The 13,690-nt window shown below is 37.5% G+C and overlaps 1 protein-coding gene across 2 annotated transcripts in view; it reads left to right on the top strand.

Moving 5' to 3' along the window:
- Window positions 1–13,690, top strand: part of osbpl3b (oxysterol binding protein-like 3b) — a 65,360-nt gene that overhangs the window by 29,812 nt on the left and 21,858 nt on the right. The window contains exons 2-4 of one of the 2 annotated variants that reach the window (XM_041794397.1): window positions 4,313–4,462; window positions 10,053–10,169; window positions 10,830–10,883. In XM_041794397.1, coding sequence (XP_041650331.1) covers window positions 4,313–4,462; window positions 10,053–10,169; window positions 10,830–10,883 — 321 coding nt within the window. Of the gene's footprint in view, window positions 1–4,309; window positions 4,463–10,052; window positions 10,170–10,829; window positions 10,884–13,690 lie in introns of both variants that reach the window. The other variant, XM_041794396.1, reaches the window with a different exon arrangement.

The following is a 13,690-nucleotide window of genomic DNA, read 5'->3' as shown; positions in this document are numbered from 1 at the left end:
GGCAGCTAGTATGTGCAGAACTGGAGTTCAAGACAAAATTAACCAAGAGGACTATACTGTAGAGTTTAGTAAAGTTTATTGTATCATAGCGCTTTGTATTGTCTCTATTTTCTTACCTACAGCATCAAATCCTATTGTAGCATATCATATCATACTGTACTGTAACAAACATATTGTAAGTTACGGTAGCATGAATTGATGTATTGTATTGTGTATTGTATCCTATCAAATCATATTGTATCTTATCATACAGTATAGCTTTGTATCACCTTGTATCTTATTATGTTCTATTACATCACGAACACTCATATTGTGCCATGTTGTATTGAAACATCCAGTATCATACTGTATCATATTATCTACTAATAAATCATATCTTTTTAAATCATATTGTAAAACATTGTTTTATAATGTATCTTATCAACTCCTGTCACAGGAGAACATCAGCTTTGGGCTCTTTGTATCTCTTCGTATTTGTTTATATCTTTTCAGATTTTATTGTGAATAAATAAATATAGAATAATTTACCCTTTATTGTCATTGCACAGTGTACAACGAAATTTGCTGTGCTTCTCTTAAAAGCAAAGAACAAGGAAGACATTAAAGAGAAGTAATAATAAATAGAGCTAAAAACAAATAAGTACAACTTTTAAAAAGTTCTTAAAAAGTCCTTGTGCATTTGATGCAGTCTACAGTGTCATAAAACAGTTAATAATATAACAATACAAGTAAGTTAATTAAAGGTCACTTGGTTATCAGTTAGATTACATTGTATTGTATTGTATAACATCATATCGAATAGCTTTGCATAACATTGTATCATATTGTATCTTACCAATTCCAATCACATCCCAACTGATAGTATCGTGTGATGTTTTATTATATTTGTTATCAAATTTTATTGAAGCATCAACTATTGTATCATATTATTACCATATGGTGTCAAAGAACATTGTATCACCTTGAATCATTTCCTATCATGCCTGTATCACTACTACAGTGTCACAATGTAATGTAACATCTGGCACCCACCATTGTATGGTATCACAACATAGCATAACAAAACGCAGCTCAACATAATGCAGCTTAACATGACTTAGCTTGACATAACATAGGGTACTGCATTGTAATGTAACATAACATAGTGTTTTTTATTGCATCATATACGGAAAAACATTTTATCACCTTGTGTCACAGCCTTTCCGATCAAATCATTACTACTATTATTGTGTCAAAATAGAATATAACATCAGAAATCCACTACTGTGTGGTATTGTAACAGCATAAAATTAGTAGCATAAGATAATGTTGCAAAACATAAGGAGTATAACATAGCATAGCATTACATAGCACAGCATAACATAGCACAGCATAACATAGCTTAGCATAACATAGCTTAGAATAACATAGCTTAGCATAACATAGCATATCATAACGTAGCATAGCATGATGTAGCATAGCATAACATAGCATAACATAGCATAGTGTAACGTAGCATAGCATCACATAGCATAACATAGCGTAGCATAGCATAGCGTAGCATAAATAGCATAGCATCACGTAGCATAGCATAACATAGCATAGCATAGCGTAGCATAAATAGCATAGCATAACATAGCATAGCATAACAAAAAGTAGCATAACAAAGCATAGCATAACATAGCATAGCATAGCAAAGTGTAGCGTAACATAATGTAGTGTCAAACTGTTCAACATTGTATTATCTTTTTTTTTGTCATTTACCATCACAATGTTACCACTATTAGTGTGTCTTAATGTAACGTGACATCTAGCATTCACTGCTGTACATAACGTAAAATATTGCATCTCATCACATCACATTGTATCGCATCACAGGGCTATAGATTTGACAATTTTTTTTCAGGTTGATAGTTGAGTCTTGAAACTTGTGATCAGAGCTCAGCTATGCACTTCATACTTTACATGATTAATACAGTGAACAGATTGATCTTTTATTATTAAAGTTGATGCAGCGTTACAATGAATAACATTTTTACTATTTTACAAAGTATATCATTTGCCATATCTGGATGTGAATTAAGAAAATGTCCAGGTTTAAACATCTTTCCAAATGCATTTGGATATTTGTTTTTTTATTGTATTTAGTGCCACTTTGACAAAAACAAAGACAATGCTCTGGTTTAGAGACTTAATAGAGCCTTAGAATCATGCCGATGTTCTTTTAAACAGCAGTGAACCTGATGGTCCAAAACTTCCGAACCACACTACATCTCTGGCAAAGTTAATGACCTGCTGTTTCTTCTGTGCATACCATCATGATTTACACAAACACAGCGTGCCGCTTTGTATATTTCCACACTGTGTCAAACTGTCACTCACAGTGCATTAGGGAAATGTGCTTCTGTGTGCTGACGTGGATGACTGGCCACATAATGTTAATGGAGTTGTCTGAATAGCAGCAGATAACTGAAGGTTGCTATTTCAAACAGAGACCTGATTATTTTCACACTCTCTGGAAGTGATGATATACTGTACATTTCACTGATGATCTTCATGCATGTCTTCATACATCATCGCTGAGCTGTCTGTGAAGTCAGATCAGCTGTCAGTCAGTGATATCAACTCAGACATTGAACAGTAAGATATTCACATCTCTCTTAGTGGACCCATACAGCAAAAACTCATATCTTCTGTTAAGTGCTCCTAAAAAATATGTCGTAAGGCTTACTATAAGCTGCATTCATCTTAGTCTAGATAAAAGGGTGCCACAGCTCAGTTGGTAGAGCAGCTGCCCATGTAGAGTGACTTCAGTTTAGGTTTGTATGATTATTAGTGATTATTGATTATTAGTTACATTTCTGCAAATAAAGCATCTTAATTCAAGAACCTTTTAATTTAATATTGCTTGTACATCAATAAGGGCATTTCAGTTAAAATGCATTCTTACTTATGTTATGTTCTTCAGTTTAAGAAGAGGAAGTACAAAATGCTGGAATGCACAATAAACTGCAAATCATCATTTTGTTAAATGAACATTAAGAGTCAACACATTTTTAAGCACAATAGACATTTGAAAAACTCCAATTCTTCTTCAATTTCTTCTCCTTCTGAATTCTACTTGTTGGATGACGTTTTCAAAACACTTGAACAGTATGAAATGAAGTTGAGCTAGCTATTAGAGACCCTCATCCTGTGCCAATTTAAAGGGATACTTCAACATTTTGGAAAATTCGCCCATTGCCATAATTCCTATAGTCTTAGTAATAGGTTCGTTACCTTCAGTTGTCGGTGCAAGCTATTTTTAAATCACCGCTGCTGAGTTCGGACCTGCTGTGCCAACTCAATGTAAGCAGACGGTATTCCGGCTTTCCCTCATCAAACTCATCAAATACACAATCCAACAACTCCAAAACGCTCTTGTGGACAAGTTGTGACCTGTATATTCACCACAGTTTAGTTGACTGCTGCAAATCACACTATTTGATGGCGTGGTCATTGATGTCGAGAGGTGTAACGTCTACGCTACCAAACCAGTGTTAATGGAGGTATCAAGACTGTTTCCATATAAAACTCCACTACAGGTATCTGCCAATTTTTCAATAATTCAGGCATGAAGGAAAAAACAAGGCAGGCTACTAAGATGACTTTTCATTAATGATTTGAGTAAAGCCCAACACTTTTTAGAGTTTTTGTTAGAAATTTCATTGGCAGTTAAACATACCATCATGTCCCTGTTTTTAAAAATTGTGTTATTTATTGGCTTGATGAAAAGGTTAAAAAAAATGTATACATCAGCTCCTAAAAATTATTTATGACCTCTACAACAACTCAACACCTAGAAAAAATTATCTCTTAACTCTTATTATTTGTGTCTGATTATTATTTTGTAGTGTCGCCTTGTGAATATCTTGTTGACTTTTTCTTGTGTAGAAATTAATTTTGTTTTTGCTATATTGTCTGACAGAGGTGGAGCTACTTCTTGTGTCTCCTTTAGATTAATGTGATCCTATAATGCTGACAATCCATCTCTCTCTGTAAGACATGAATAATTCAAAGTTGCAGTCTCTTCACTTTTAGACGTCCAATTTATGTCCTCTAGTCTTGTCTGTCAATTTATTTTGCTGATACTGAGAACAATTCTGTGCAGCCTTTCTCAGTGCATCCAATATTCTGCTTCGCCAACATGGAAAAACTAATCACTCCACATCCTTATGCATTTTTCAGTGGGATGAGCTAAAAGGTTTTCAAAGGGCTTGCCTCTCAAAGCCCTCTATGTCTCCCTCCTCCCGCCTCCTCACTTCATCTCCGCCCTCTCTCTTTCTCTCAGCAGAGGAATGTGCCTGGGGGTCCAGTCGTAGTTCGCTCCGGTTCAGTCTGCAGTGAGATGGGCTCAGAGGAGCAAAGTTCAGCCATGTCACAGAAGATCTCTTCAGTGTCACGCAGCAACAGCAGCTCCTCATCTAAACATGACAGCCGACAGGTAACGCACACCAGCTGTGGATAGTTTGAGTCACACGTCAACGTCTGAACGGGTGGCTCCGTTATTCATCATCACTGCAATCATATTACACATCCAGATCAGTTCCCTGGTTCATTAGTTGATAAAGCGTTGTTTGCCCATCCACTGTCTGATTATCTGACAATAGAGTCTGTTCACTGCAAATATAGCAACTACCAGTCACAGGGATTTCCCCATGTCGTGGGAGAAGGAGGACCTGCAGTAAATGCCTCACCACATAAACTTCTGCTAATAGAGCCTGTGGTTTCCTCAGATGCTCCAGCTCCTAGGCTCATTATAAATGCAAGCCTGAGGACAGAACAAGCATGTGGGCCTCTCTTTACATTTTATTTCCCTAGCAGCAAGAACAAAAAGCTAAAAGCATAAGACAGACTGCTCTAATAAAGAACTATGAACCCACTCTCTCAGAGCAATGTCTGCTGCAACAATATAGAGCACAGCTCATAACTAAAATACAGTTTTAGCGGTTCTTTTGCACAACTATGTAAATATATTTGTGAGCAATGAGTGTTCATTATGTATTTTTTTTTGTGGCAGAAACAGACTAATGTTTCATAACTTTAAACAGCTTTTCTATTTGCAAACAAAATAAAAGCTTGTCTAGAGTTTTGCCCAAAGGATACACAAACACAAGATGTCCTTTATCCTGGAGTAAATACCAAAATAACAACAGAGGAAGACTTTTAATTAGCCAAGAACCTCTGAACAAACAAAGAAATACATTTTTTTATTTTACCCAAATCTTTTGCAATCCCTCAAGCGTCGATAATTTCCAAGAAATTAGTTTCAGATCACTCTGATAGCTTAACAAAAGTTCAGGAATTATTCACTTTACACCCACTGCTCTACACAGTTTGTTTTCTTTCTGAAAGAATAAAAATGTGTGGGTGTAAATCAAATTTTAAGATGACAAAGTTTTAATATAGCAGTGTAAATCTGCTTTTACATTATTTTTCCATTTGTTTATTCAAATAGTCAGTTAATCTTCCAAAGAATAAGCATTTGTTCTCAACCTAAAGGAATAATTTACCCTTTCAGGAAGTATTTATTTTAATGCAGAGTTAGATGAGCTAGGTTAGCTCAGGCTTGAAAGGACAAGTATACACTATATGGCCAAAAGTTTTTGGCCACATCTGTTGATTAATAAATTCAGGTGTTCCAATCAGACCTGTTGCCACCAGTCTACAAAATCAAACTTCTACCCAAGCAGTCTCCATTTGCAAAAATTTCTGATTAAAACAGTTTGTTCTAAAAAGCTCAGGGACTTCAAGCGTGGTACGGTGATGGATGCCACCTTTGCAATAAGATGGTTCAAGTCCCTACTAGATCTTCCACAGTCATCTGTAAGTGATATAATTAGAAAGTAGAAGCATTTAGGAACAACAGCAACTCATCTGCAAAGAAGACGATCACGTAAAATTACACAGCAGGGGCTGTGGTGCATAGTGTATTAAAGATACCAACTCTTTGTTGGTTCCACAGCTGAGGAGTTCTGAACTTTACCTGGCATCAATGAAAACACAAAAACAGCTGGCGCTTCATGCAGGCCACACATCACCAAGTCCAATGCCAAGCATCAGATGGAGCGGTGTAAAACACAATGGCACCCGACTGTGCAGTGGTAGAAATGTTATGTGGAATGATGAATCACAGTTGTCTGTATTGCAGTCAGATGGGTTAGTCTGGGTTTAGCTGATGCTGGGAGATCATTAACTGCCTGACTTCAATGTGCCAACTGTGAAGATTGGTGTAAGAAGGATTATGGTATGTGGCTGTGAGATTTTGGGCCCTTTTCTATTCCAATGTGACTGTTCCCCAATGAACAGAGAAAGAACTATAAAGACATGCTTTTATGGATTCAGTGTGGAAGAACTTGACTGGCCTGCACAGAGCCCTGACTTCAACACCATGGAGCACCTTTGGAATAAACTGGAACATAGATTGTGAACCAGGCCTTCTCGTCCAACATCTGTGCCTGAGCTCATAAATTCTGTACAGAATTAATGGACATAAAAACACATTACAAAATCTTGTGGAGAGCCTTCCAAGAAGAGTGGAGGCTGTTGTAGTTGTCCCTGTTAGTGTACTGGTCAGATGGCTGTATACTTATGTCCATGTAGTTTATATCTTAGGCTACCTTAGCTAAGTGTAGCCTTTCTTAGCTTAGGATAGTTAAGATTAGTTCAATCGGGAGAGACCAGCGACTGATTTAAAGATAACATTTTACCTTACGTATGTGATAATGAATTATATTTATTAACATAAATGTGATATTGAATTATTTTCAGAGTCTCTTTGGTGCTTGAACTCCACAAGGACATAGCAGGATCAAAGGATGTCTGCCCTGAGCAGCAGAAAGATCTATCCCCCCCGTGGAGTCCAGACACTGGTGGTGGTGGTGATGGCTAAGGATGTCATCTTAGTCCTTCTCAACATTGATGGACTTGTAAACCTGGCAGTGATTGGGAGGTGGAGGGTAGCTCAGAACCACACCATGAATGAACTGATGGAGGAAAAAGCCACATTTAAAAGGGGCAGCAGTGATATGATAGGCTAACAATGAAGGAGTGGAGCAGTGCTATTGGATAGGTGTGACCAGGTGATGTGAACAGCTGATTTTGATGTGACAGAGAGCATGAATGACAGAGTGCATGAAAAAGTGCAGACATGAACTACTAAACCAGTGTGGAGAACATAGTCTTCCTGACTGAACTTATGCTAAGCTTCATTTCAGAATTGAGACTGATATAGATGTGGATATTTGTTAAAATTCTTTGTGGATAATATGATCCATACTGGTGTCTACAATAAGATTTATTCTTTACAGGACATTGATAAACACCAAAATAAATAAATAAATAAATAAATAGAATAGACAGCTTCAGGTGATTTCAGACTAGTATCTCTTGTATCTGTTTATTTTGAACATGTGAAATATATTCTCATATATATTCTTTCATATACAGTATTTTAAAACTGGATTATTCATTTGTGGTTGTTGTATGTAGCTTCCCCTTTTAGAAAAATACAGTTCACCTTTACATAGGTTGTTTAAAGCTTCAGCAGGACGTACACTTCTTGGATTTGGAAAACATTCTTGATTTTTGTTTCTTTTTGCTGTAAGCATGCTTACTCGTGTGTTATGTCACTGCTTTAAGTCTGAATGTTTCTTGTGACCTTGAAGAAAAGTGCTCAGGCAGTGTGTGACATGACTCATGGCATGACTGTGTCTGAAGGAGCTGGGAGAAGTCCCGCCCCCTTTATCTGCAACCCCCTCTTAAAAAATCTTGATAACTTACTTCAGACGGTTTCACCTCCAGCAGTCCATCCTCTCTGACTGATCCAGTTTGTTTAGCCTGAACTGTTGTACTGTACACGGGAACAGTCAGGGACACTGTGAGAAAACAAACACAGAGTCACCTCCAACCTCTGCCAAGAACCCACAGTCCCTGTGGAGAGCTGTGACGTGACTACAGCCTTTTTTTTTTTCAGTTTTATTCAGTTAAAGGTGTAATCCTAGAATACTGCACCACACAAACAAGCAGCTGCACCTTTGGTGATAATTTCTATTGTCAGTTAATTAGTCTTTTGTATAAAGCATAGTACAAATGCCCCTTATAATAATAAAGTACGGTTCTTTGCTTGATTGTCCAACAAAATGTGTTGCATTTAAATGATAAAAAAAGCAAAAGCTGCAACACATTTTTTTCTTATGTTTTGCATTTTTAGTCCACAAATAGGAATTAAATGTGAGTCGCCACAAGAACACATTTTTGTCTCAGTTTTTATACATGAAATGTAAAATTGTTACCATCACCTTTTATATGATACTAGTAGTAAAAAGTTAACCTTACTTGTTTTGATACTATTCAAAAAATACTTATCCTAGCACCCTAAAGTTAAAGTCCTGTTCCTTATTTTTTTTTATCTGTAAGTCTCAGCAAACGCTCCTGTGCTGCCTGCCTGTCATGAACATAAATTGTATCTAAGAGATAACAAAAGGACTGGAGAAATGCTGGTATTTGCTGACCTGTAAATTTAAATAAAACACAGCGTCTCTCTCCGTCTCTCTCTCTCTCTCTCTACATTTATATATGCAGTGCTGAACAAATTTATTAGACCACCTGTCATATTTGTCTCAAAGACCATCCAGCATCATGAAGTGCATCAGCACCATTGCAGCATCATTTTCAGTGAGCTCTCCATGTTTTACCATTTTGAACAGGAATGAGGGATTTCAAACTGTATTCACCCAAATTTGAGCCGGCTCACTGGGCTTCTCTGAGAAGTCAGAAATTAATCAAGCATAATATTCAACCACTAAAACTCATTTTTCTGTTCAGGAATGCAAGTAAATAACTATAATTTGACATATTAATCAAGAAAATGTGCTTTACTATTTTTTCAGTTTTTTTGTAAATCAGTAAATTTCAAAATCCATGAATAACAATAATAATTATATTTTAGCATTAAAAATATCATTTTGGTTAGAGAGCTTCTACATTTTGGTGTATTAACCATTGCAGAAACATAAAAAAATGATTTTGGTAATTACCAATGCTGTTAATTTAGGGCAGTTGTGGCATAAACCTTACTTTGGTTTGGATTAGGGTGGTCTAATAAATTTGTTAAGCACTGTATATATATATCCTTTTTTTTTTGCATGTAGCTTTTAGTTAAGAATAATGCTTGAAATCTGTAGATATTTTTAACCCAAATAAGGCCCAAATAAATTGTCACATTGAGGCAACAATCAAGTTTTTTGTGTTTATTCAACTTATTGTTTTAAATACAAGTTGCCATCCTCGTTTTTTTGTTCTATATTATTTCTTGAGTTCTTGTTTTTCCTGGTTTAAAGAGAACCACCCACCTGTCCAGGTCCCTGCCTATCCTTTCTAATCTGCTTGTCTTTTATATAAATATCACCCAGCACCAAAACCCCTACACAGTCTACACTGCTTACACATTTTGGGTCGAGAGGGGAGAGGCGGGGTACACCCAGCCAGACACAAGGCTGACATAGAGACAAACAAGCAGTCATACTCACTCCTTTGGTCAATTTAGAGTCACCAATTAACCTAACATTAATAACGTATCCCTTATGGAGCCCCTTATGGTCTGCCTTCCAATATACAATAAAACCACATAATCAGAAATTTGGTGCATTTTCAAAGCTGTGTATGTTTCTGTCCTGAAGTCCTACTAGTAAAGTACTTGCCTGAGTGGTCTGGATTAGATTATGATGAAATACCATCTAAATCCCTGTATTTTCAGAGGATTTGGATTTGAGCGCTCTAATCTCAGTCAGAAAATGATTATTGTGAAGAGAGAGATTAAACAGGTAAGCTAATTTTATAATGGGAGCGCTAGGTGAAAGCGGTCTGGACGTCAGACCTTAGCAGACACCACATGAACAGACAGAAATCACAAAAATGCTTTTCACTCTCACCATTAATTTGGAGGTTTTGTTACCAAAGCTCCCTGCAGCTTTTATCGTTATCAGTTGAGTGTCTGCTAATGTGTGTGCATCATCTCCTCTGTCTGCTCGCAGGACAGCTGGGAAATTGTGGAGGGCCTGCGTGGAGGCTTCAGCACCATCCTGGAGCCGCAGAAACAGGAAGGCTATCTGCTAAAGAGGAGGAAATGGCCCATGAAAGGCTGGCATAAGGTATAATCCGACACCTTTGAGGCCCTTAAATGACCCATGTTATCTCACCCTGCTCATCTGTCAGAGTGACAGACTTCATGATTTAATTTTAGATGCACCTGACAGCTTAACGTCATCTCCATTTCCCATCAGTACCCTAAGCTTTCTAGGTTCTCTTGTAGAAAAAAATCTGCTGAAACAGCTCCATTGTGTTTTAAACTAATTGAATGAACTTATTGTGGTGATGATTTCCCCCACAAAGGAGTCACATGTGGCCTGGGTCAGTATCTGTTCATACTCAGTCTAAAAGCTTTCACTGGGATAGAGACATCTTGGTGGGTCTCCTCTCAGATGCATTAGCTGATGGCCTGTTGGTTAATAGAGCTCAATAGATTTAGTATTGACTTACAGTCAGAGCCTTTCAAGTGTTTCTGCTTTCAACAGTCTGATTCTGGTTATGTACGGTAAGAGCAGCCAGAATCACATTTATAGTGAGAGTGCAGGAGAAACATTGCAGCAGTGATTGTAATTATGGCAGACAGGATACAATGATGACAAACAACTCAGCATGTGACATTTACAACATAAATTACCAAGATGCATGTCATGATCACTGAGTCACAGACTTCAGATCAGGGATGTTGTATTTCATGTCTTTATTATACTCCCTTCTGCCGGCAGAGATACTTCCTCCTGGACAAGGGCATCCTGAAGTATGGCAAGTGCAGCGCTGATGTGAGTACAAAAGTCTGCAGGCTGCAGACTGTGTCTGAGTCTTGTCAGTTACAGGAGATTAGAAAATGAAGCTCTGTGTTCTTGCTGTTCTGTTCCTATCCTTCCCAGAAGATTTGTCTGTCTTTTATTACAAAAGAAAAAAATTTCATCGTCACTGATGGGCCTCACATTGTGCACATTACCTGCTAGTCACCATGGTTTTACATCATATTCATGGGCCAAACATTGCTTGGCAGGGACTGAGTTTTACACACTTCATTACATGGTAGTGTTAAATAAATGATTCTGATCGGCCAATTACTCATAGCAAAGGTCAGCTTAGCTTCAACCGATGTTCATTATTAAGAACACGCCTTACCAAGAGAGTTGTTCGGGATGTAGCTTTAATCACTGAAGGATTAAAGTGGAGTACACACTACAAGATAGTCAGTCCAATTATCTGATATTGCTAAAGATTATCTTGCAAAATGTGCCTCTGGTGTGAGGTCTCCTAAATGCCTTTTGAATACCACATACCACAATCAAACTGACAAGGAGAGAAGTTGGAGCTAAATCGCAACAATAGGTAGCGAACAGCTAGACATACTTACAGTGCCTTTAAAAAGTATTCATCCCCTTGGATGTTTTACCCTTTTAATGATTTTTATAAATCAGTCAAGGTCAATACAATTTTTAACTTGTCAAAAAAATTTTAACTTTTTTGACAAAAAGGCATGCAAAAAAACTTCGGCAGCTGAGATGGGAGAGACTCTGTATACAGCTGTTGCCCCAGTTCTTCACCAGTCAAAGCTTTATGGGAGAGTGGCAAAGAGAAAGCCACTGTTGAAGAAAACTGATATTAAATCTCTACTACACCACGTTCCACAGTATTATGCAAACAACATTTTTCTCCGATTTTCTAAATATCAATGCAAATGACAGTCATAATATTTTTCAAGTCATCAACAGTTAGAGTATAATTCAAATGTTTTTGAACAAACTTCATAATGACAACAATTATTTTTTTTTAAATAAAAACCTCAAAATGCACTTTTCCACATGTTCCACATTATTAAGCAGGCCACAGGTTTCATCAATATGGGAAAGAAAAAGGATCTCTCTGCTGCTGAAAAGTGTCAAATAGTGTAATGCCTTGGACAAGGAATGAAAACATTCGAAATTTCGGGGAAAATTAAGCATGATCATCGTACTGTGAAGAAATTTGTGGCTGATTCAGAGCATAGACGGGTTTGTGCAGATAAAGGGATAATGAGGAAGGTTTCTGACGGACAAATACATCAGATTAAGAGAGCAGATGCTAAAATGCCATTACAAAGCAGCAAACAAGTATTTGAAGCTGCTGGTGCCTCTGGAGTCCCACCAACCTCAAGGTGTAGGATCCTCCAGAGGCTTGCAGTCGTGTATAAACCTACTATTGGTTGCAGTGGGCCCAGAAATACATGAAAACTCATTTTCAAACAGTCTTGTTGACTGATGAGTGCCGTGCAACCCTGGATGGTCCAGATGGAGGAGTAGTGGATGGTTCGTGGATGGCCACCATGTTCCAGTGAGGCCGGGACGTCAACAAGGAGGGGGCGGAGTCATGTTTGGGCCAGAATCATGAGGAGAGAGCTGATAGGCCCCTTTAGGGTCCCTGAAGGTGTGAAAATGACCTCGGCAAAGTATATAGAGTTTCTGACTGACCACTTTCTTCCATGGTACAAAAAGAGAATCGTGCCCTCTGTAGCAAAATTTTCTTCAAGCATGACAATGCTCCATCTCATGCTGCAAAGAATAGCTCTGTGTCATTGGCTGCTATGGGCATAAAAGGAGAGAAACTCATGGTGTGGCCCCCATCCTCCCCTGACCTCAACCCTACTGAGAACCTTTGGAGCATCCTCAAGCTAAAGATCTATGAGGGTGGGAGGTAGTTCACATCAAAACAGCAGCTCTGGGAGGATATTCTGACATCCTGCAAAAAAAATCCCAGCAGAAACTCTCCAAAAACTCACAAGTTCAATGGATGCAAGAATAGTGAAGGTGATATCAAAGAAGGGCTCCTATGTTAACATGGAACTTGTCCTGTTAAGATGTTTTTGATTGAAATAGCTTTGATTTCAGTAAATATGACCCCCTGATGCTGCAATTTCTACAAATGACCATTGTCAGTTCTTTACAACCTATAAAATGTTTTAAAAAGCTGTTGTGCTTAATAATGTGGAACAGTGCATTTTGAGGTTTTTATTTTTGTCAGTATGAAGTTTGTTCAAAAACATTTGAATTATGCTCTAATGGCTGATGACTTGAAAAATATTCTGACTGTCATTTGCATTAATATTTAGGAAAATCAGAGAGCTTCTCGGCAACCTGCCCTGGAAGGCTTGTGAAGGTAGAGGGTAAAATGAATGCGGCAAAATCTAGGAAAATCTTGGAGACAATCTTATGCAATTTGCAAGAGTACTACAGCTTGGAGGATCTATTTCACAGCAAGGCAATGTAATAATGTCATTTAGCAGACACTTTTGTTCAAAGTGATGCCCACTGTCCAGATGTAAAAGTCTGACTGAGGCCTATCCACACAGACTCAATGCTGTGATTGCAGCCAAACATGCATCTACTAAATATTGAAATGAAGGAGTTGAATATTTTTGCCATCACTTATTTTACAGTACATATTTTTATGTAGTTGATATTGTACAAATCTATTTTCACTTCGACATTATCATTATTATTGAGTTTTTTGTACAAAAAAAAAGTCAGAAAAGCCATCGACCATGATTGATTTATAAAATTAATGAAAGTGTAAAACATCCAAGTGGTTCGATAGT

Source organism: Cheilinus undulatus, linkage group 8 (genome assembly GCF_018320785.1).
Source record: "Cheilinus undulatus linkage group 8, ASM1832078v1, whole genome shotgun sequence".
Classification (NCBI taxonomy): domain Eukaryota; kingdom Metazoa; phylum Chordata; class Actinopteri; order Labriformes; family Labridae; genus Cheilinus; species Cheilinus undulatus.
Note: the sequence above shows the minus strand (reverse complement) of the source record. Positions and strands in the feature narration are given on the sequence as shown.